The sequence below is a fragment of the Rhipicephalus sanguineus genome, chromosome 2, assembly GCF_013339695.2.
Source record: "Rhipicephalus sanguineus isolate Rsan-2018 chromosome 2, BIME_Rsan_1.4, whole genome shotgun sequence".
NCBI classification, from domain to species: Eukaryota; Metazoa; Arthropoda; class Arachnida; order Ixodida; family Ixodidae; genus Rhipicephalus; species Rhipicephalus sanguineus.
Window position 1 is genome coordinate 223,469,335 of NC_051177.1, and position 22,913 is coordinate 223,492,247.

Consider the following 22,913-nt stretch of genomic DNA (forward strand, 5'->3'; position numbering starts at 1 on the left):
CCATGAGAGTGAAATAACTAGAAGAATAAGGATGGGATGGTGCTCATTGGGCAAGCATTATCAAATCATGAATGGTAGTCTACCACTATCCCTCAAGAGGAAGATATATAACAGCTGCATCTTACCGGTACTTACCTACGGAGCAGAAACCTGGAGACTTACAAAGAGGGTTCAACTTAAATTGAGGACGACGCAGCGAGCGATGGAATGGAAAATGATAGGTGTAACCTTAAGAGACAGGAAGAGAGCAGAGTGGGTCAGGGAACAAACGGGGGTTAAGGATATCATAGTTGAAATCAAGAAGAAGAAATGGATATGGTCCGGGCATGTAGCACGTCGGCAGGATAACCGGTCGTCTTTAAGGGTAACTGACTGGATTCCAAGAGATGGCAAACGCGTGAGGGGGAGACAGAAAATTATGTGGGTGGATGAGATTAAGCAGTCTGTACCCAGGCAGCACAGCACATTGGTCCAATATTGTTTATACGTTGGCAAACGATGGCCCAATGATGGCCCATACAAACCACTATAAAACCAATGTTGGCAAGCCAGCCTACAAGGATGCCAATAATGGTCCATCTTTGCCAGCCAACATACAATATTGGTCGTGCTATTCTTTGAGGTTGGCAACAACGGCCCATGGTTCCCGATGTAAATACGATGTTGGGAGAACCAGGCCGTATGGATGGCAATATTGGGCCAGCTTATCCGTTGGTAAAACAATATTGGTTAAGTAATGGCAGTAGATTGGATATATTGTCCAGTCAATCTGACTGGTTAAACAATATTGGACGGCCAATGCTACGCGCCGGACAATATCGTCCAGACTTACACGTTGTCGCTCCAATGTCATAAACACTAGCAAGCATATGCATGATTAATCGGCAAGAATGTTTTTTCCCCTTTTACCATCACTGAGGGAAGGTTAGCCCGAATCGAGCCACGACCTGCATGCACGCTATTATGAAAATCACTTTGTCCGGCATCCAGCGCACCTCAAAGAAGATTTCTGGTTACTTATCACCATAGGCGTGCGCAGGGTTCCCCATTAGGGGGGGGGGGGCAAAGGTTCGTCGCAGCGTCCCCTACCCTACTAAGAGGTTCGTCCGAATTAACCGGGTTGCGGACAGGTATGGCCGAATTAACGAGAGTGTGATGCCGTTAAACAATAAACATGTTTGCAGGGACCAGAGAACGCGTCCTAATTATCCGACTTTCCGGATTAACAAGTGTGGAAAAAACGAGCTTTTACTGTATAAAGATGGCAAAAACAGTCATCGTTGTCAGCCAACAAACAAAACTGCAAATTCCAATCTATAAGAAAGGGAACAATGGCGCACACAGGGTCTTGATTTTTAGGTTGGCATTTAGTGTGGCACAAAATATATGCAAAATAGTTGGACAAAATTTGTTTTACAGATGTTGAGCAATGTAAAATAAGTACCAAGTTCTCAACTGAGTTTTGCGCGCTGTTAGAAATACATCTATGAGAAAGGAAACACAAAACAAAATCTCACTTTGCAATGCTTGTTGAAAGTTAACGTTAATTGTGTGATACAGCCAGCGTATACATCGCAACTGTATAAAAACAACCAAAAAACCCTACTTTTACATTGATTGAAGCTGTACATAGCGTTGACGAGTAGAATAGAAGTCATCTGCTTCGCAATGGGCCTCTGCGCTGGTGCGCCTTCTGCGCACCGCACACGCACCGAAATTATTCTCACGGCTTTATTAGCGGCAAACAATCAAAACATTTCATGTGACTTGAACCACGCTGTGTATTTTCGTGTTTGCTACACGACTGGTTGAATGACAGGATTATAACTTCTTTGTGTGACTACGGCATCGCCCGCGGAATCTTTAAATGATCGATGAGTTATGTTTGCACTTTCAACGCTTCACACAACCAGACGTGTTCACTTTGAATAAATGTTGTCGGTGATCGGGAGGCCGGAGAAGCAGCGCGGCGCCATGTTTTGCTCCGGAATTTCACGTCCTCTCCTCGCGGCAGTGGGGCAGCGCGGTGGTCGCTGGTCATAAAACACTTGTCACTTGACGGCTGCTCCGCCCACGACGGTTCGCTTTCAATGCCTGTGAAAACGAGGGGGGGGGTTGAGGGAGATGGCGGGAGACGACGGCACCTCGGAAGATGCGTACGCGTTTCGGCCCCTTCTGGCCGGCGGCTATTCTTCGTCAGTCAGTGGCGGTTACTTTCCCTCGTTCGGGCTCCCAGCATCGGCGGGCGCGCGCCCCTCAGTATTCAGTCGAGAGTCATCGGGAAAAAACGGAGTCGGATACCGAGACAGAATGCCACGATTCTACGGATACCGAGATTCGACGGCGATGCCAGAGTGAGAAGGCAGCTGCCCTGTTCTTCATCGGACCTGACTGTTTTGACTTTTGAATAGCGATCCGTAGATGAGCGCCGATGTGTTCTGACCAGTGTTGTAGGCGTTACTGAAAAAAAGTAACTAAATACGTTACTCGTTACACTATAAAAAAAGGAACGCGTTACCGCCCTACGTTACCTACAAAAAAATGTAACGCGTTACCGTTACCGTTACCGAAAAAAAGTAACGGACGTTACCTCTGCCGTTACTCCGCAATCATAAATTTTAATCGATGTGTCTTTGCTGCAGGAACCCACAATAACAATAATTTAAATGTGAAAATTTTGTTTCACATAAAACTTCTAACCCAAACAACGAATATACCCAAAATGCTGATTTAACGAGTATTACTTGCACAAATGTACCGGACGTTAGCAATGGTATAGTGGCTTAAAGTTGCCTTTAGAGTTACGTGTGATGGCTTCTGACTCTGACACATGGTGAAGCCATTTTTCTCAATGTGACATTATACAGAATATGAGATTCAATCATCAACGCTATTCGCAACGAAAGCATCAATGAAATCTCAAGAAATTTACAATAATTCTGATGGTGTGCTTGCTAGCAAAATAGATGCGCGAATTTTGTAGTAGTAAAGAAATGCTTAAATGGGCTAGTCACGTAAAAAAACATCTGTGCATAAACATGTTTTGTTCAATTTAACCTGTATAAATTAATTACCGCAAAAATTGCGAGCGTTTATGTGAGGGTGTTCAAGATCAGCCTCACTCGCTCAGGAGTTCAATAACCAGAAACTTCGCTGCAGTTGCAGATAAAAAAAGCAAAATTTATTTTTAAAACAAAGTTGATAAGCCTTATCAACTTTGTAGCTACTAATAAATGTCGCATATTTAGGCATTTTTCAAAAACAGTTTCCTTCGCTCTACAAGTTTCAAACAATGTTACTTTACTCTTTGTTGCGCATACATTTCATACACAAAATATCTTCTTTGTAACGATAATATTTGTGTTTTACAACGTCGTGAACTTTCGAGAACGACAGGTAATGAAATTGGTCCCTCCGGATTGAATATGTGTGATACATTTTCCCTCGTAAATTATGCAGTTAATAAGAAAATTAAGTTCCTTTTCGGGCTATTGGCATGGGACCATGCATAAAATATTAAATACTCAATCAAATCTAAAATATCTACTTTCGGATCCGTGTCGATCTCTCGTGGAATCACCCGTTTGCAATAACCACGATTAGTACACTAACTGCGGTAATGTCTGCCGTGTAGCTGCCTGTAACCGTGGTTAGCCGTAACCGTAGTGAGCTTAACCGTGGTTAAGGCTGTTCGTGTGACAGCGGTATTAATGTAGTGAGTAAAAAAAAAAAGATGTTTTTTTTTGCGTTACAAAAAAAATTCTACGTTTCGCGTCCCGCTTGCATTCTTTTTCAGGGTTTTCTTCCAGCCGGGGGTCACGCCTATTCTCCACAATAAGGCAGACTCTAGATCGGCAGCGCACCTGTAGACCGGTTGACGTTACCAGCTGTCGCCTGGATGGGCCAGAATTCCACAGAAAGCCGCTTAAGTCGACGACGCGGGAGTTGTCGAATTCGATGCGGTGGCTGTTTATGCTATGCTCAGCGAGTGTACTCCTTTGTCACGCGAACTTGCGGACATCGTTTTTATGTTGTCGCCTCTCGGGGGAGTTCTTCGTTTCCCCCACGTAAAAAATTTCACGATCAGCACGTGGTATGGAGTAAACCAGCCCTTGCGCTTTCTCTTCGGACGGCCTTTCTTTTGGGCACGAAAAGGCGCAGGTGCCAGCAATCCATCTGCTACATCCACTTCCACGAGAAGCATGTCCGTACAGTTTCTTATGCAGCTTTCATCAAGCTTTGTGCGGCGATGGCCCAAACCTCCACACAAGGAGTTGGCGCGTCTTGAGAAATTGGTCCCCACAATTTCCACACACACAAAAAAAGCGATTCCGCCCGCGCTTTCTTGGTCAATGTCTGGCAGGCCGATAGCAGTCCGACGCTGCGACAAAAGAATTTGTCGGGGCGAGCTCTGAGAAAACGGCACCCCCAGGATGAAAAAGTAACGAGTAACGTGACACCACACGTTACCGAAAAATGTTAACGTAAGTACGTTACCCGTTACAGTTTCTAAATTGTAACGAGTACGTTACTAAGTTACCGAAAAAAGTAACGCGTTACCGGTAACGCCGTTACTTGTAACGCGTTACCGCCAACACTGGTTCTGACAACTCGCAAACTTTCCGCCGGATTTTTGCGTTCGTATCGCGTTCAGTATGTCGTTTTTCTCCTTCGTCGCATGTTACTTTCCGTGTTGTTCGTAAGTGAAATGTGCGCTGCGTTTATTATTGTCTACATTACCGCGTAAGTTTTTTTAAATTTGCTAGTTTGTGAATACCGATGTGGGGGGCTTTATTGTGCGCTTCGAAGTAGGTTGGTTAAGTTCTCGCCCTCAGCGATGTTGTCAGCATTTGCGTGTGCTATTTTGTTCTTTTCTCGCGTTGTAGTGCGTCAGCATAACACCCTTTTTTCATTTGCCCTTCGCCGCTGGATTCGCGCTAAGAAATGATGGATTTTAACACACAAATTTTTATTAGTTGTGAAGTTGTCGCAGACTTTCAAGCTCTTGCCGCAGTCACCTTTTAATTAATAAATAGGCGATGAACTTTCTGGTAGTTCAAGGTGGTTATGGATCTCGGCTGTATCGAATGTCTGTTCACGTGTACATGTTCATTTATTTCATTTTGTATCACGCTTCGCTTTTCACTGACTTCCTTTTGAACCTTCGGTGAACTGACAAATCAAATAAGCGCTAACACCTAGGGAGGCTGTGTGTGTTTGTGAGTGGTCCCGTTTCCCCGATTTCTAATATAAGGACGTTATTGAAGGTAATTAGTGTACGTTCTGTGCAGCTGTTATATGCCAGGAAGCGGTCAGCAGAACAAAGCGCGAAATGCGAAATTATTTTCAAAACTTGCAGTATCTTTGCCATATGTATACATGCAGAATAAACTTGTGTGTACTCTCAGCTTTTGTACGCTGATTATCCCTGCTGCTTGCCTAAAAGCAAAAGCGTGGGCAACATGCATTTATTTACGTGCACAAAAATCTACCTCACGTTAAACTACACATTCAGTGGAAAATGTTTTCATTTCCAGCGTTAAACGCTGGAAATGAAAGAACGATGGTGCAGCCAACGATAAAGGCTGGCAAAAAATATTGGAGCTGCCAATATTTATACAATGTTGGCGATACGTACGACGAACAATGTGGGCTACAGCCATCCTTGCCATTATTGGCGATATGTTGGACGGACAATGTTGGCTACAGCCTTCCTTGCCATTATTGGAAAATCATTGGCATCCAATATTGGACCAATGCACATTTAGGTGTAGCAAACCCCCAAAAGCCAACGCAGGACCAATATTTCTGCCAATGTTTACCAACATTGTTCCGAGATTGGTCCAATGCCGGCGTGCTGCCTGGGTAGGTATAATGTGGCAGCACAAAGCACAGGACAGGGTTGATTGGCGGAGCATGGGAGAGGCCTTTGCCCAGCAGTGGGCGTAGACAGGCTGATGATGATGATGATGATGATGATGACTTACGGAGCGTTTACACGGCAGCTGCTGAAAACTTCGATTTCATGAAAGGGTTGTTTTCTGTAACGATCATTTAATTTATTTGAATGACATCGCACGCAACTTGTCATGCGCTTAAAACTACGAACAAAGGAATTGAATCGAAGGAGCAGGCTTTGCAACCGAACACCCGCAGCACGCTGCATACGTATATTGCACTTTAATGCAGACACAGTTGCCGAAGCCCGAACGCTGAAATCGGTGATCGAAAATGGCCGGAAAGTCATTTTGAGTGCGCCACAACCACATAACAGTCGGGAAAAGAAATCGTCGCCATACATGCAGACGTACACATTGATGGCTGGCTAGCAGGCACCAGAAGCAATCGACCGTGAACGTGCTCCTGGTGGCAACTCCGCTCGAATTCTCTGGGCATTTTGCTTGAACATTCAGTAAAAATTGCTTTATGAACTTGCCCAGTAATGTTTCAATAACTCGAGCAGGACCGACTAGCCGGTAGCGTCGAGCAGCCTTCATGTAACGAGTGCGCGCGCGAAGAGCGGCTCCCGAGTCCCCTCTCTAACGTCACACGCGAGAGGGCGCCACTTAAAGATCTCGAGGCGAATAGCCAGTCTTGAGGTCCATCGAAGATAAGGGCCTCGCGTTGTGGAGTCGATCCCGGGTGTCGTCGATCCGTGGGACAGGGTACACGTCCTTTTTCACGATCTTGTTCAGGCTGTCATAATCGACACAGAAGCGTATTGTTCTGTCCTTATTCTTCACTAACACCACAGGTGAAGCCCACGGACTCTTGTATGGCTGGATGATGTCGCCGCGTGGCATTTCGTCGAATTGTTTCTTTACGGCCTCGCGTTCTCGCGTTAAAACTCTGTACGGGCTCTGACGGAGTGGCCTGGCACTTTCCTCTGTAATGATGCGTTGTTTTCGGACAAGTGTCTGCCGAATTCTTGAACACGACGAAAAGCAGTCCTTGTATTGCAGGAGCAGGGTTCAAATCAAGAGCAAATCTCGCAAGGGCAAATCTCGCGGTTAAACGACTGGTGCTGGTCGCCTTTAACGGCGCCTTCCAGGTCTGCTGATTTCTTAGTGTCGACGGAAATGATGACACCGGAGCGAGGACGAATGGTGACCTGGTCTACCAGCACTGCTCAGGCGTGCTTTCCTGGCGGCGTGTGCAGCGGTAGTGCTTTGTCTCTGGATAGTGTTATCGACTCGGATCTCAGGTCGATGATTGCACCGTGTAGGCTTAGGAAGTTCATACCAATGATGACATCTCTTGAGCAAAGCTGCAGGACTACGAAGCTCGCCGGATAATTCTGGCCGTAAATCGTGATTCTTGCCCTGCAGATTCCAGTTGGTGTGATTAGGCGGTCTCCAGCTGACCGGATTTCGGGTTCTTGCCAAACGTTCTTTACTTTTTTGCAGCTTGGCGGCGAATGGGCCACTGACGACGGAGCAGTCGGCGCCGGTGTCGGCCAGTGCGGTGAGATTGTGGCTATCAATAGCACGTCAAAGTCGGTGGTTCGTCGTTTTGCGTTGCGGTTAAGTCGCGGTGTCGGGTCACGGCTACGTCGGCTTTGTTTTCTTCCGGACTTGTAAACGACGGTAATGTCGAATTCTTGAAGTCTCATGCTGCATCGTGCGAGACGACCTGAACGGTCCTTCAAGTTACCGCGGATCTGAGCGAACTGTAGACCTGCTAATGACATGGCCCAAGATCAAGAGTTCGTCGTACGCGAAGCGGCACTTTTCTGACTTAGTGTGAGCCCGGAGATCTTGAGTGCTTGAAGTACAGCTTCAAGGCGCCGGAGGTGTTTGTCAAAGTTTGAGGCAAACACAACGACGTCATCCAAGTACACAAGGCACGCCTGCCACTTCAATTCAGCCAGCACGGTGTCCATAACGCGCTGGAACGTCGCAGGTACCGAGCAATGACCAAAGGGCATGAGCTTGAACTCGAAGCGGCCGTGTGGTGGTATAACGACAGTTTTCTCTCGGTCTCTTTCGTGAACTTCGATTTGCCAGTAGCCGGTCTTGAGGTCCATCGACGAAAAGTACTTCGTGTTGTGGAGTCGACCTACGGTGTCCACTACCCGTGGGCTAGGGTAGACCTCCTTCTTCGAGATTTTGTTCAGGCGGCGATTATCAACGCAGAAGCGAAGGGTTCCATCCTTACCCTTCACTAACACCACGGGTGACGCCCACGGGCTCTTAGAAGGCTGGATGATATCGTTCGAAGGTTGGATGATGTAGCATTTCGGCGACTTGTTTCTTTATGGCCTCGCGTTCTCGCGTCGAAACTGTGTACGGGCTCTGGTGTAGTTGCCTGGCGCTTTCTTCTGTTATGATGCGGTGTATTGCGAAAGCTGTCCTTACTTCAACTTCACGGCGAACGGCGAACGGCTCACTGATGATGGAACGGTCGGCTCCAGTATCGGCGAGAGCGGTGACGTTGTGGCCGTCGATTAGAGCGTCGAAGTCGGTGGTTCGTCGCCTTGCGTTGTGGTTAGGTCGCGGCATCGGATCATGGCTACGTCGGTTTATCCCGCTGCTTCGACTTTGCGTCGTCAGGTCTTCTTCGGGCCGCGAAGTTGCGACTTCAGGGCTCCGTTCGGCTTGCGGCGTGTTCTTCAGATTTCGTCGCGGCGTCGTCGGCGGCGGCGGAGGGTCTGTGGTATTTCGTCGTACAGCAACCGCACTTCCATCGGTTGCTGCCCTTAGTTTTCAGGATACGGGCTAGGCGGGTTTGGCAAGTGTATGGTCGGCGTTGGGGAGAGACGTGGTGGCCTGGCGACGGCAATGGGGAGGGTCCTCGGGGTGTCCACTGCACTCCTTCGAGGTACTCGGCGATGTCACGCGGTCGTTCACACCGCTGTGGGCACGGCGCATTGACGGCGAAACCGCGAAGATCCATCTGTCGGTACTGGCAGCGGTGGTAGGTGTGGCCGGGCTCCCAGCAGTGGTAGCAGAGTGGCTGGAAGTCAGGCGCCAGCCAAACGTCGGTCTTCCTCGGAGCGTAGCGTTGGCCGGCAGGTGGCCGGTACGACGTTGGTGGTGGCGGCGGCGGCGTTTGGCGGCGCAAATGCCGCGGGGCGGCGTCTTAGTGTGGGCGCGGAGGGGGGACGTGACGGCGGGCAGAAGCAGCGTAGCCCGTGGCTTGTAGCTGCCGTGGTGCAGGCTGAGGAACAGTCAGTGACTGTTGAATTTCCTCTCGTACAACGTGCGCCATCGACATCACTCCAGGCAGCAGAGAACGTGAGAGCTTTCACAACTTCTCTCGCACGATGGCTCGGATCATTTCGCGCAACTCGTTGGAATCAAGGGCATGAACAGCCGCATTGTCTTGAATTTATCGGCGATTGTACTGTGCGGCGCGCAGTTCTAGGGTCTTCTTAGTCGTCGTTGCTTCTGACAGGAATTCCTGGACCGTCTTGGGTGGATTCCGCATCAGCCCGGCGAAGAGCTCCTGCTTGACTCCTCGCATAAGAAAGCAAACTTTCTTGTCTTCGGGCATGACAGGGTCTGCACGACGGAACAGCCCTGTCATCTCTTCCGTGAATAGCGCCATGTTTTCTTTTGGAATCTGCACGCGGGTCTCGAGCAGAGCTTCAGCCCTCTCCTTGCAGACGACGCTCGTGAATATGGCGAGGAACCTGGTACGCAAACTGTCCAACGTAGTCAGGGTTCGCTCTTGGTTCTCGAACCAGGTACGAGTGGCATCTTCCAAGGCCAAGCATTCACGTCGAAGCTTGTCTTCGCTGGTCCAGGAATTGAAAACGGCGACTCGGTCATAGGCTTCGAGCCAGCTCTCCGGATCTTCGAATGACAATCCGCGGAAGGTTGGCGGCTTTTTGAGCTGCCGGAGAAGGAAGGCGTAGGCTGCACGGGGACGGTCATCGTTGCTGCGGTTGATGTCGGGATCTGGGGCTGCCTGGTTTTTTCGGGAAGGAGCCCGCACTCTGGCTGCAGTCCCTTCTGCCTGCGGCTTGTTCGACGATCTCGGTTTTCTTTGCCGTCGTCTTCGTCGCGGCTTGGGCTTGGGTCAGCGCTTCGTGGGGCGTCCGGATCATGAAAGAAGCAGCACCTCCACTAGATGTCGCGGGGTCGTGACGTGGACGAAGGCCACAGTCGACGTGTCCAAGATGAAACTCTTTATTTGGCCAAACTTGTGGCATGAAAACGGACACTTAAACTACAGAAAGCAATGCACGCTGTACACTGAAATTGGCGAACAGAGCCTCGGCCGTCGATAATCTGCTCTGCGGTAAGGCATGCCGGCATTTATACATGCGGCATCGAACATTCGAGACTTATCGCTGGTGGCCGCGTTATTTCCAGAATGAACTCAACTGTTTTGCGTTTGCGCGCTCAAGTCTAAACAAGATTCTGAAATAACCTGGAAGGTTCCCAGCCATTCGGGTGCGGTTTGCGCACGACAGTGATTACACGTGTAACGGACCACTTACATAAACATAGCGAAAAGAAACACGCGTCGGAAAATAACACGCGCGCTATTTCTTCATTTTTATGTCATCAGATTTCACCCGCAAGAACTGCTACCACCGTTCCGTATAGGCCGCACCTCTATGTTTGGCGCTGTTCTGAGAAGACTGCGCGCAAGGCGCAGTCTATTTAGTCGTCGAGTTTATTTGGAGCTAACGTGAGCACCAGCGATAATTCTGGAAAGTTCTATGCTCGCCGCTGGACGTCTTTCAGCGGTGATGAGATTTTTGCCATCGTGCTCGCCGCCATCGTTGCACTTTCAGGGTTACTTCCGTATTTACACATCTCATTGTCGCCTCCTCCACCGTCAATACCGCGTGACATATGGACACCCCGGAACACTTCTGATGCTTATCCGTATGGGTATTGCCGCACTCGGGCGCAATCAGAATCATTATTTGGGTACAGCTCAAGAAGGCAGCAGACGCTCCGCCCACATTACCGAAGCAGGAACGCCGATTGCATCCGCGACTGAAGAAATAGTCCAGCTCAGGAGCCGGACGGCGGATCGACAGGCCATCCGGCTTATGACGTCAGTAAAGAGTGCGCTCCCATTATTCATATTATTCCGCCTTTGAGGAAGAAATGCTGCTGCCTTCTAATGTCGTACCCGACTATGGTCAATTGGTCTCTGAATTTACTGAAAAGGTTGAAGACATGTTGCAGCACTCTGCGCAGCTGGGCAAACCGCGAGATAAGGGACACAGGTAAACGCGGTACGGCGCCAAGAGTCAGACGTACAAAAACAAATGTGATACTTCTATACGACCATGAGGGGAAACTGTGCGCGAAGCACCATTGCGGCGCTGTGCATAAGCGTAAAAACTGTACACTTTACGCAATTCCTCCTATTATGTGCAGTTCGGCGGCGCAATTGGTGCTTGTATGAAGTTGTCGCGATTCGCGCACAGTCCCCACCCCTGATAGCAAAAGAAAACAGCAATAACTATCGCCGTTAACAAACTTTATTAGGCTTATTACATCCTTATGTGCATACAGCATGTCTCATTTTTGCTGTCGATGCTTCTTGAGCAAAATGATTTTATCTGTTAAATGTCAAGCCGTGCAATTCATCGTAATAAAAGCACAAAAAGGCATATTCTTCTGCCTAATAATGCCCTGTCGAAACAAAAACGCCGTGCACCATGACTCGCTCAGCGAAGTAGCACGCAGCTTCAGTAAACTGGGAAAGGTGCCGAGAACGACAGCTTTAAGAATAAAATAGACTGTAATTAGAAACGAATACGGTAATTCTGGAATCGTAAGCAGGTCGATAATATCGCGACCTCATCGACTCCATAGCTCTCAGCCATAGGCGTGTGCAGGGTTCCCCTTCCGGTAGAGCGAATAGTCATCGCAGGGCCCCCCCCCCTCCCTATGAAGTCGACGTATGGACCAGAATTTGCACCCCCGCCCTTAGGTGACTAGCGCACAATGTATAGCAGCGTATCATTTTTGTCTGAAAAGCTTGGCCTACGACGCTGAAAAGCTTGGCCTAGAGCCGGAATTAGCGGGAGGTTTTTTTAGCTCACATTGACGTGATCCAAACTAATTCTAGTTACACACCCGCAGATGTATACTTGAAACTCTAATTTCATTTTTATTTTTATTTGAGATCACGTCCATGCAGCAACACTTGCCACTTTATGGCTAAGTGCAGTCACTTGGTTGCCTTTCCTGTGTAGGCTTTAGTTGTAACATACGTCTGCTTAGCATTGGCGATATTCCATGACTGCATAAATACCAGAATGAAAACTGGGCTATTGTGGAGCTGCTCATTCGTGCGGCATGAGCGCCGCTTGGCTCTTGTACCTGACTAGTCCACTTACTAGCAGCCTTAGCCACGGCACCGATGACCACTGGAGGAATGGCCATGAACAGGCAACCCAGTGCAGCCATGTACGAAAGCAACTCAGCGCCTTCGGCCGTGCGGCTGGACAGCACCCGCTGGAAGTACACCTGGCAAGCGAAAATGGAATCGAGAGAATATGTAAATATTTTGTACTTGCTGCTTTCTTTGAGTGGCCTTCTACGCTCAATGCGATCTTGTACCGTTAGCTTGAGGCTACGGGATAGTAGCCATGGCTGTAAGTAAAAGAATTACACCATCTACCGCTAAAGGGGACCATGAGGCGACGCGAAGCAGGAGCACTTGCACGATCGCGTTCCGTTGGCGTTCGTTGGGCATGCTACCGACCTCGGGCATGCTACCACCTCGCGTCGTGGAACGTGAAGAGGAACACTACGCGCGTCGTGTCTTCCCTCTAGCCTGGCCGTTAATTCTCACAGGGTGAGTGGGGAACACGGTCGACAGGCGCGCGAGAGAGGGGCAGCGTAGGAGAGGAGAGAGAGGGGGCAGCGTAGGAGAGGAGAGAGAGGAGGAGGGGACGCGCATGCGCTGGCGATCATTGCGGCGCCGCGCAGGAGATAATTTCGGCATGTCGAGCCCAGATTTCAGAGGAGACAACCGAAGCAAGCGCTGGACTGAACGTCCGCAGCGCTCTACCACATAAAGGAGAGGAGAGTAGCGCATGCGCCGCGAGAGCAGAAGCGAGAACGCAGGAGAAGCGCAAGCAGGTGCTGGTACAGAAGTGGAGAGAGTAACGCGCAGCTTTTGGAGAGAGGGAAAGTGGAGAGTTGCGCACGCGTAGTGTTAGTGCGGTGTACCAGGCCAACGCCGCGGGACATACTCCCGAGCAAGAAATGCTTCGCATCTAAAATAAAAGGGCGTGACTCATTTAAAATAACATCACCTAATGAGAAAAATATCTAATTTTGCACATCGTGTCAGTGTAAGCTATAATTATGTTGAAGAATAAGTTGCAGTTCTGTTTAAAGTAAAAATAAACTAGCCAGCGACAGTCACTTCTAGGCACTGGCCTGGGGTTCCGTTCCATGACAATACAGAAAGGCACGGACTGTCGTGATTACATTTATTGAATGTGGTGACAATGCTATTTAGGTGACAGACCCAGCTTTTACTAGCGACTCCATTTGGTATTGAATTCTCGTTATTTCATAGACTTGATCTTCGATAATAATGACGGTGCTCAGAGTTGAAAACGCTATCAAGAAAAAGAGTAAGGAAAGTAGACGACACAAAGACGCTCGTAGCGCCAGCCTGTTGCCTACCTTCATCTCCGTGATCGTCGTTTTTGAGCTCTAGTCTTTTTAGTGATCATGGAAAGCTGAATAGCCCAAAAACGTCTTGCTAAAGACACCACGAAGTAGACATGTGCGCCGGACCCAAAATCACTGGCGGCGGCACGTGAACGGCGCGGGGTTCATCGGACCGGCGGCGGCGCGGCGTGGGGGGAGGGGGGGGGGGGAGGGCGAAGCAGTGAATGCGATAAGGACACACCGTAATGTTACATGAACGAGGGCTAGCAGCTAACTCTTTTTGCTCCGATCTCACTTAAGTCTACAAAATGCTGGTGTATGCCAATACGGCCGCTCCCAGGAAGAGAAGCGGTTTTCGGTCAGTTTGTCGTATCAGTGGTCCGAGCGCGAAGCAGTGAGATCACAGCGCTCACAGTGCGTAGAAGGTATACGAGCCGTTCGCTGGGGGATGTCTGCCGAAATAGCACGCGTGCCAGCGCTCTCGACCGTGCCCTTATAGTCAAATTTCACAGTTGCTGCTCGAGTTACGCAGTCCCTCTCCCCAGACATCCCTTCCTGCTCCTTCGCCCAGCAAATGACGGGCGGGGCGTTTCCTTCTGCTTGAGGAGCAATCGACGGCAGGCCTCGCACGAGGGTTGCTGTTATTCCGTGTGGCGGAGATGGCCAGCTTGTTTCATCTCTGCTTTAGTCACGTTCCTTGCCAACGCTCGCGAGCTTTTACTCGCGGGTAGAACATGCAATGCGCGGAGCAATGTTATCGATTTACAGTTTATACGGAACATGACGGCGACGGTGACAACCTGTCCTGAGTGTCCATACAATTGCTAACGCAATAAAGAAATATACAAAAAGCCGTCGAAGCGGACTCGCCTTTTTCCTGGAAAGCTGCATCGTCTCCGCTGTAAAGAGTGCGTCCGTTGGAAGGATCATATATTCCGGCGCCTTTTCCATTGGTTTCGTTCTCGCCTTCAGTACCCTTCTTACAGGGGACATCTCCTCGCCACTTATTTCTTCGTAAAGCACGCGTACAATGTCAGCACTAAGCGTTGAACCTGTCATGATTTCGCGCTTGTCGGCTACGGTATGTTATCTCTGGATTCGCGGCCGCAAACACACAAAATGGAGCGAAATCAGTTAATCACGCACGATAGTTGTGCGAGAGAAGCTAGAGCAGGTGGGCGGCTGCATAGCAAAGCAGTATGGGAGACAATTCACAACTGTTATTTCTCGTATATGGACCAATCGAGAGTATGTACACTGATGATGTCACGTGAATCACTGTTCTGGCATCACGAAGTGCACCAAAAGACAGGAAACGCCAAGAGTGAATAACGCGCTCATTCTTTTCGTTTTTTGTTGCATTTTCAGAGGCTGTTAGGGGCCCTTTATAAAAACAGGGCGTGCAAACACGGACACAGGAGAGTAGTGAATATACCAGTAACGCCGCTAACAAGCGAAAATCACACAGCGGCGGAACCGAAGATGGACACACATATTTATCTGCGCATTCGCACGTAAGAGACCATACCTATCAATCAAGTGCGAGTAGATACTACGTGAGAGATAGCTGTTTTTTCTTCGACTTTTCTCTTACGTCCGTGTTTCCACGTCATGCCTTCTTAACATGAATACCTACCAACTAGCTCAGCTATATTTAATAATAATAACAATAATAATACTTTATTCTGGCATGTGTACAAAACAGTTACATGCCACTGAGATGAGACAAAAGGAAACAGACGAAACTTCCTGTCTATGGCTACATCCCGTTTGCCATTCTCTTTACTTCTTTATTTAGGTATCAATTTACTCGAGTAAGAATGAAAGGAAAAAGTATACTGACGCACCGAACTATATACATTACTTATCTATTTTATTTATTTATGCACAGTGTACTAGGTCCAAGACTCCAAGAATATGCTATCCAGCGAGTTGGGTCGTCGCCCTTTAAGGCTGATGGACACGGCAGCGTTAAGGTCAAGCAATACTCGTGATTCAGCAGTACGTTATGTTGGGCTAGTTGGTGCATCGTTACTTGATATACGTGGCACAAGGTTGCAACTACAAGGGACCCTTTCCTGTCTGTTGTACCTACTCAGGCTCAGGACTACGTGCGCTTGATCGCTTCTGCTTCTTGCCGTGCCAGGTTTATTGCTTATTGCTTAATAAAAGGATTAATACCCAACGACGTCATAATGCTTTTTGGTCCTGTTCATCCCTCGTTTGGCCACGCTATACGCATCTGAAAAATTCTTAAGTCGGAACTTTAGAGGCAAGTACGCCTATACCAGGACCTGCTGCGGCTGTGGTGTTTTTCTAGGTTCCCGGGAATAATAGCTGAAAGTCAACTGCGGTTCTTTCGTCGGTCAGCGAATGACACAAGGGAGTACTGGTGGCAGTGCATCTTGGTTCGGCTTCCCAAGCTCCAGACCAAGCGACCACCGAAGCCGGACAATTTAACAGTCCTTGGGAATGTGTCTCTTCCTGAGAAGGTTGCTTCGGTGCTCAAGAAAGGGCCAAAGTTCAGTGTTGTTCCCAAGGTCTGAGCCCACGAATTGCTTACCCTGAACCGAGGTATTTCCCGTAGTGCTGACGAGGAAAATCGCGAGTGGTGTCTGCTTGAAGGTGCGGACTTGCTTCTGCGGAACCGTAGAAATGACCGTCCCAAGTTGACCACGAGGGGAGTTGTCTCGTACTTCAAGGAGCATGAACTTTCCCTTCTTCAGGCAGACAAAGAAGGTGGATTTGCGGTTATGCCTACTTCCATTTTCCAGGACAAAGCCAGTTCTGCTATTATGAAGAATTTTCTGCTTACAACTGTCAAACCGTCAAAGGTCGTGCTATTGAATTGTGCAAGAGTTTTAATTCAGACAACCGTGCTAAATCAGTTTCAGAATGCAAGAACACTTCCTTGGAAGTCTTTTTCAATGTAAAAACGAACAAAATTGACATGCCTTTTAGGTCAATTGTGACGGAAAATGGTACTTGGCAGTTGCAAGGGAGTCGCTATCTGTTGAGGAATTTAAATACGTTAGCGTTTGCAGATCGTTTCGCAACAAAAAAGCTCTTCTGACGTCATAGATTTCTTGAAAAGCAGAAGTGACATCAGTTATCTTTTTTCGATTGACGTTGAGGACCAGTTTTATTCGGTGCCTCATAATGAACTTTTATCCTGTGTAAGGGACTGTATCGAGGAGCATGGTGGCACAACGTTTGTCAATACGTCTGGCCAATCCGTTTCCAATTTCACGTCACTTTTAGAATTTTACCTTTGTAGCACCCTTGTCTCTTTTAATAATGATTTGTTTGTTCAAAGAAAGGGCATTTGCATTGGCTCCTGCGTTGCACCTGTTTTGTGCGGCATATTTTTGCCGTCTTATGATCGTGCTTCAGCAAATGCCGTTGACCCAGCAGGCAAAGTCCCTAAGATTTTTAGATATGTGTACGATTTCCTCGTGGTGTTAACTTCTACTAACCCTGTAGCGCACTCTAGCGAGGTAGATTTGGTTTTGAACCTGTTCCGACAACATGGAACATGCTTGTTCTTTACCCATGAACTCCCCATTGACAAGAGCTTGCAGTTTTTAGACATTAACTTGACATTGGGCGAGGGTCATGTCTGTTGGAAGTTCAGCTCTAGAACGAGAAAAGGGCGTCTCTCATAATCATATCGTGGTTTTGGGACGTTAAACCCCAGATATTATTATTATTATTATTAGAACGAGAAAAGAACTTCTTTCATATGATTCTGCACATTCGAAAGTGGTAAAGATGGCTGTAGCTGCTATGTGTTTTCGTTCTGCGCTGTCCAAGTCATGCGAGCACACAGTGTGTGATAGTATTTCCTGTCAGTTATCGCGGCTTACTGCAGCCGGGTTTCCTTATTCGGTCTTAGTGTGTCCGAAACGTTGCTTCAGAGGCTGAAAGGGGAACGCAGGAGGCCAGAGCCATTGCAAGGACAGAGAAAAAGACCGCATGTTATACCATACATGCACAAAATCTCCGACAACCTGAAAAATGTTGCAAATCGGCACCATGTGCCGGTGGTCTTCTCTGCTCCGAATAAGCTTTCAAGGCTCTGTGCCCGCATTTCTTCGAGAAGTGCCAAGGCGGCGTGCGATAAGAAGCATGCAAAGCCCTTTCTGCGTTGTGCCGTGGGCACTGTTTATGAAATTCCCCTGAGCTGTGGCAAGGACGACATAGGCCAGACAGGGCGCTGTACAAATGACAGTTTAAGCGAGCATTCTTTATCAATTAGGAATGTAACAGGGTCGCATTTACCCTTCCACTGTGCTTCGTGTGAATGCTCACCGCAGTTCGATCGCACGCGACTACTTGGAAGGAGCCGGGATGCGCTGGTGCGGGAGTTACTTGAAGCCTTTCACATAAGGAAGAAAGGTGATTCTTGCATCAGCGTGCCGTCAGTTTTGCTGTATAGTAGTGAATTCCAATTGTTGGATCTAGATGTACTTTAGATGGTTGGCTACGAAGTGTCTGTCAGTCTTTTTGTGGTTTTTTGCTCGACCTTCGCGCAAATTTGTGTTTCTGTTTTTGTTTTTTTCGACGTCTTTACATTAGGATACATCTGTTTGTTGCTGGTTTCCAGATATCATGATTGCGATTTTTTAAACCTCGTCTGTTCATGCCTGCAGCTGCGGTAAAGGAAATGTTCTGCGCATGTCCGCCAAGAGCCTTTATATTGTGAACGCTTCATGAAAATAAACTTAGTTGTGAGTTGGCGTTCTTTCTGTCTCTTCTTGTTTCTTCTCAGTTGCAGCCTTGCGCCACGTATTTCACGTAACAATACTCGTGATATTTCTGGAGAAGAAAACGATACTAAAACTTCTGGGGAGCTATTCACGATGCGTTCATCCAAAGGAGATGTCCACAGTCCATTTCGGCAAAGCGCATTCAGTGATTCGAAAAAGCGGTGAGGCGTGATGTCACCTCGCTCTTGACCACGTCGCAGCACTGAACCCGCCAGCACATTCCTAGTGTAAGAGAGTGGATGAAATGCACAGAAACAGGAACTTTTCAAGTCTGAATTTGCATATGAATGTGTCCCAGATGTTGGAGAACGATGCAGGGAATGCGTGCCGACCTTACAGCTGCGTTAGACGAGCACTCGCATTAAACCTAAATTGATGGCTAACACGATCAGAAGACGTGTGCACCGAAAATTGGATCTCTGAGGGCTGCGTTCGTTGCATTTAAGCGCATTCCGTGCCTATCATTTGTGTCGAGAGTGTTTGAAAGCTTCGTGATGTAGTGATGGCGCTGCAGAATAAGAACCGGAAACAGGGGGCGCGCTTCAGCGGCCGCTGAAATGGACAGTTCATTTCATGGACACACCGAGAAGAGCTCCTCCGGTGAAGTGCTTTATTTTATTTCCATATTCTCCATTCGAATTAAAGGAAAAGACTAACGGCGGCGCGCCGCAATTATTGCGCGGCGGCGGCGGCGGCAGCGTGATCTCTCTCGGGACATCAGCGGCGGCGCGATTGGCGTGACCAAAAACAGGCGGCGGCGGCGGCGGCGCACACCTCTACCACGAAACCATGACTGTAGCAGTTGCAGTCACCACTTCCTGGTGTCTACTCTGTAGTTCCGTGTTAAGAAGCTCTGGAGCCGAATTCACGAAACTTATTTTTAAATGCGAAGAATTTCTTAGCCAACCTTTGGCATTTTGAGCGTTTCTGTCTACGTATCTATCTATCTAGCCGCCTACGTCTGGGTGCTCTCATGATCGCCTCCTTAACCCTGTGTCAACCAAAATTGGCATGGAAGGTACGATGAATTGACGAATATGATTGTCAGGTCATGACATGAATAATATAAAAATCCTGTCGCGTACGGCGTCACACCCTTTCCACTAGACACGTGTGGCACATACTCGTTTGCCACGGGCCGCGGTGTACGGGTATGCGCCACAGGTGATTGGCAGTTTATATTTACCCAGGAACGGCGAGAACAGACATTGGTAACTTAAATGCGAGAGTGTTAAGAGAAACCAACATCGGCAGCGTTGACTTGACGAATGGAAAGAATGAACGTTAGGATTCCAGCGGGAATCGAACCCAAGCATTCGGCGTGGCAATCGGGTATTCTACCACTGAGCCACGCCAGGTCTATAAAGTGGTTTGGAAAAATAGCCTACGCAGGCGTAATGTCTGTGCAACGTCAATTATGGTTGTGGTGCGCACTATCTAATTTTACAAGAAAGCAATGAGCACCACATGATACTCCTAGGATGTGTAATATATAATAATATCTGGGGTTTAACGTCCCAAAACCACCATATGATTATGAGAGACGCCGTAGTGGAGGGCGCCGGAAATTTCGACCACCTGGGGTTCTTTAACGTGCACCTAAATCTAAGTACACGGGCCTCAAACATTTTCGCCTCCATCGAAAATGCAGCCGCCGCGGCCGGGATTCGATCCCGCGACCTTCGGGTCAGCAGTCGAGCGCCATAACCACTATACCACCGTGGCGGGGCTCCTAGGATGTGTACTCCTACGATACAGGCTTCATATCAGATTAACGTCTGTGGTTCCAGTATTGGCTCCCCTTTTATAGCAGTCTAATAAACATCACATTTTATTCATATGACTCAGCAAGCTATATCGAAGCATTGCTCGACCCTGGAGGAGTATATTAACGAAAGTTACATATGAAACCTACATCACCGCACTGTAAAGTGCACTTCGTCTGCCAGAATCACACAGTGTCCTCTTCATTTCTTACGAGGCTGGGTGATGGCCTCATGTTGACCGATGATGATGCCAGATTGATTGACAGCCGCTTCGTAGACTAGGAAACGTAGGCCACACGCCCAGGTATTCTACTAATATGACAAGCGCCATCCACTGATGTTGGTTTACGTAGCACTATTTAGGCCTACCAGCCTCGACGGCCTATACCTCACCAACGCGAAGGGTGGTTTCGTGTTTCGAGATGTCGCCAGCTCTACCTACTCACAATTTGGCGACGAAATTACCGAGGCTTCCGCGAATTACAACAGCTCTACTATACCACATACTTCACTACACATGTACCCGCGTTCACGACCGGATCCTTTAACAAGTCAGGACCAGCTGCTGGTGCTCACTGATCACGGTGATGATGACCTTGTTCAAGAACAGTCAAGAACGTCTTCCACACATGCACACAGGTTCGTGAAACGTGCGTGCGTTCTCCATCACAAGGGATAAGTATAAGCACTACATATCAGCTTACCGCTTCCGGTGTTGGTAATACCCACGTTGCCGTTGGCAGCGTTACCCAACCGTAAAGAACTGTTTATATAACACATATGGGGCTCTTCAACATATATGTGTGAGTATAAAATTTACACATTCCCGCCGCATGCTTCGCATAACATCGACTCCCACGGTACGTGGGATCTGCCGAATTTTTTCGCAAGTGCGTTGTTTCATTGGCCTAACGATATGTCCCTCATATTTATTGGCTGAAATATTCTCTTAAGAAGAGGGACCACCAGGGGGCGCCGAGCAGTGAAGATCTACTGTCACTGCGCTCCGCTTTCTGACAGGTTTTCAAGGGGCACGGTCGCTGAAACCCATCTACAGATCGTATATTACACTTCGCGAAGTTGCGAGGATTCCGCAGATATCAAGATCTCGGGCCATGACCAAATTTACGAGAAGAAACCATTGCAGGAAGATTGGATGAACATGTCAAGACGCTCACTATAACGACAACGGCCGGCCGGCGTCGCGCGTCGCGAGAGACCTCCGACGTGCGGGGTACGACGGTTTTGTGGTGTGTGTGGGCGCATGGACTAGCAGGCAGTGAACTTTGGACACTTGCTTTGCTACCACGGCACAAGGACTCGAGGGGAGCGATATTCAGTTCACCTTCGTGAGCTTTTGTGTAACACGACAAAAAGCCGGCGTAAAATGTATCAGCCTAAGAGCTACGAGTAACTCGGCAGAAGCTGCGGCCACCTTTTCTTTTGGCTTTGCAATGCGTTTTGTTGGGCTAGTTGGTGCATGACTTCTGAAGGAAAAAATTGTAGCGCAGAGCAACACACGGACAGACAGAGAGGCCGGCGTCGCGCGTCGACTGGATAGCGGACTGGAAGCGCCAGTCCCGTCCTCTCTGTCTGTCCGTGTGTTGCTCTGCGCTACAATTTTTTCCTTCAGAACCTTTTCTTTTATTCGGCCAAGCATGACTAGCCGCGCTTGAGCGCCTTTTTTTTTCGCCATATGGAAGTCGATGAAGAGCTTCCCGGCCCTCTCGGACGCCGGAATTACTCACCACCGACGATGACGCGAGCGGAGTCGCGTCTCCACAGACAGTTCCCATGAGGAGCCGGCGTCTGCCGACGCGGCTCTCGGAAACAAAGATAGCGACGCGACCTGTTCGGAAGGCCGCGCATGGACAGAGGACGCTTGGCATACCGTCCTCTCGCGCAGGAAAAAGAAGAACCAGTTAAAAAAGCAGCAATCCCAGACGGAGAAGGCTGTGAACACCAACGAGCAATCCAAAAGCGACCCACTCCCCGAAAAAGAAAAAAAGTCAAGCCAGGCAGGGTTTCTGACGGATGAAACGACGCCGCCCGCCTCCTTTGACAAAAGAGGATGTCAAGATAATCCTGAGGCCGCATAAGGGTCTCTGGGTGAAAAACATGTTGGGGCTGGAACTCTCCAGGGCTGTGATAGATGTCTGCCAACGAAGTTTCGACGGCAACAACTTTCTGTTGCGGATTCACCCAGGATCAAACATTATAATCATATCTACGCCAAGCGTGGAAGTGGCGAGTACGCTGCGAGATATCCGCCAATTAAAATCAGGGGACAAATTCACGCCTTCAATGCATACGTGGCCGACCCCGAAGGCGTCCTGCGGGGAATAGTTCACGGAATACCAGCCGGAACTTCGCAGGATGAGCTTATGGAGAACCTACGTGTTCGAACGCAAGGGGTGAAGATTGAGAGAGCAAGAATGTTGGGTTCGTCAAAGACGGCGATTATCGCATTCACGGGCAGTGTACTGCCGCGAAGTGTGTACATAATGGGGCCGAGTTAATCTGCTACCCATACAAGTCAACAGTACAGGTCTGCAAGATATGCCTCTTAAACGGACACCGCACGGACGTTTGTCCAACTCCAAATGTCAACGTGTGCCTCAAGTGCGGGGCAATACTACCAATGCAAGGGCATGACAGCACCCCTAAATGTGTCATCTGTGACGGTGAACACCCCACGGGAGATAGTCTGTGCAAGAAAAAACTTAGGAGCGTTGCGCCTCCCAGAAAATCGAGGATAGACCAGACAAAGAGAG

At 48.6% G+C, this 22,913-nt stretch overlaps 1 protein-coding gene across 1 annotated transcript in view; it reads right to left on the reverse strand.

Moving 5' to 3' along the window:
- The window catches only part of LOC119382254 (high-affinity choline transporter 1), a 262,537-nt gene that overhangs the window by 82,008 nt on the left and 157,616 nt on the right, over window positions 1-22,913 (reverse strand). The window contains exon 6 of the mRNA XM_037649962.1: window positions 12,314-12,443. Coding sequence (XP_037505890.1) covers window positions 12,314-12,443 — 130 coding nt within the window. The remainder of the gene's footprint in view (window positions 1-12,313; window positions 12,444-22,913) is intronic.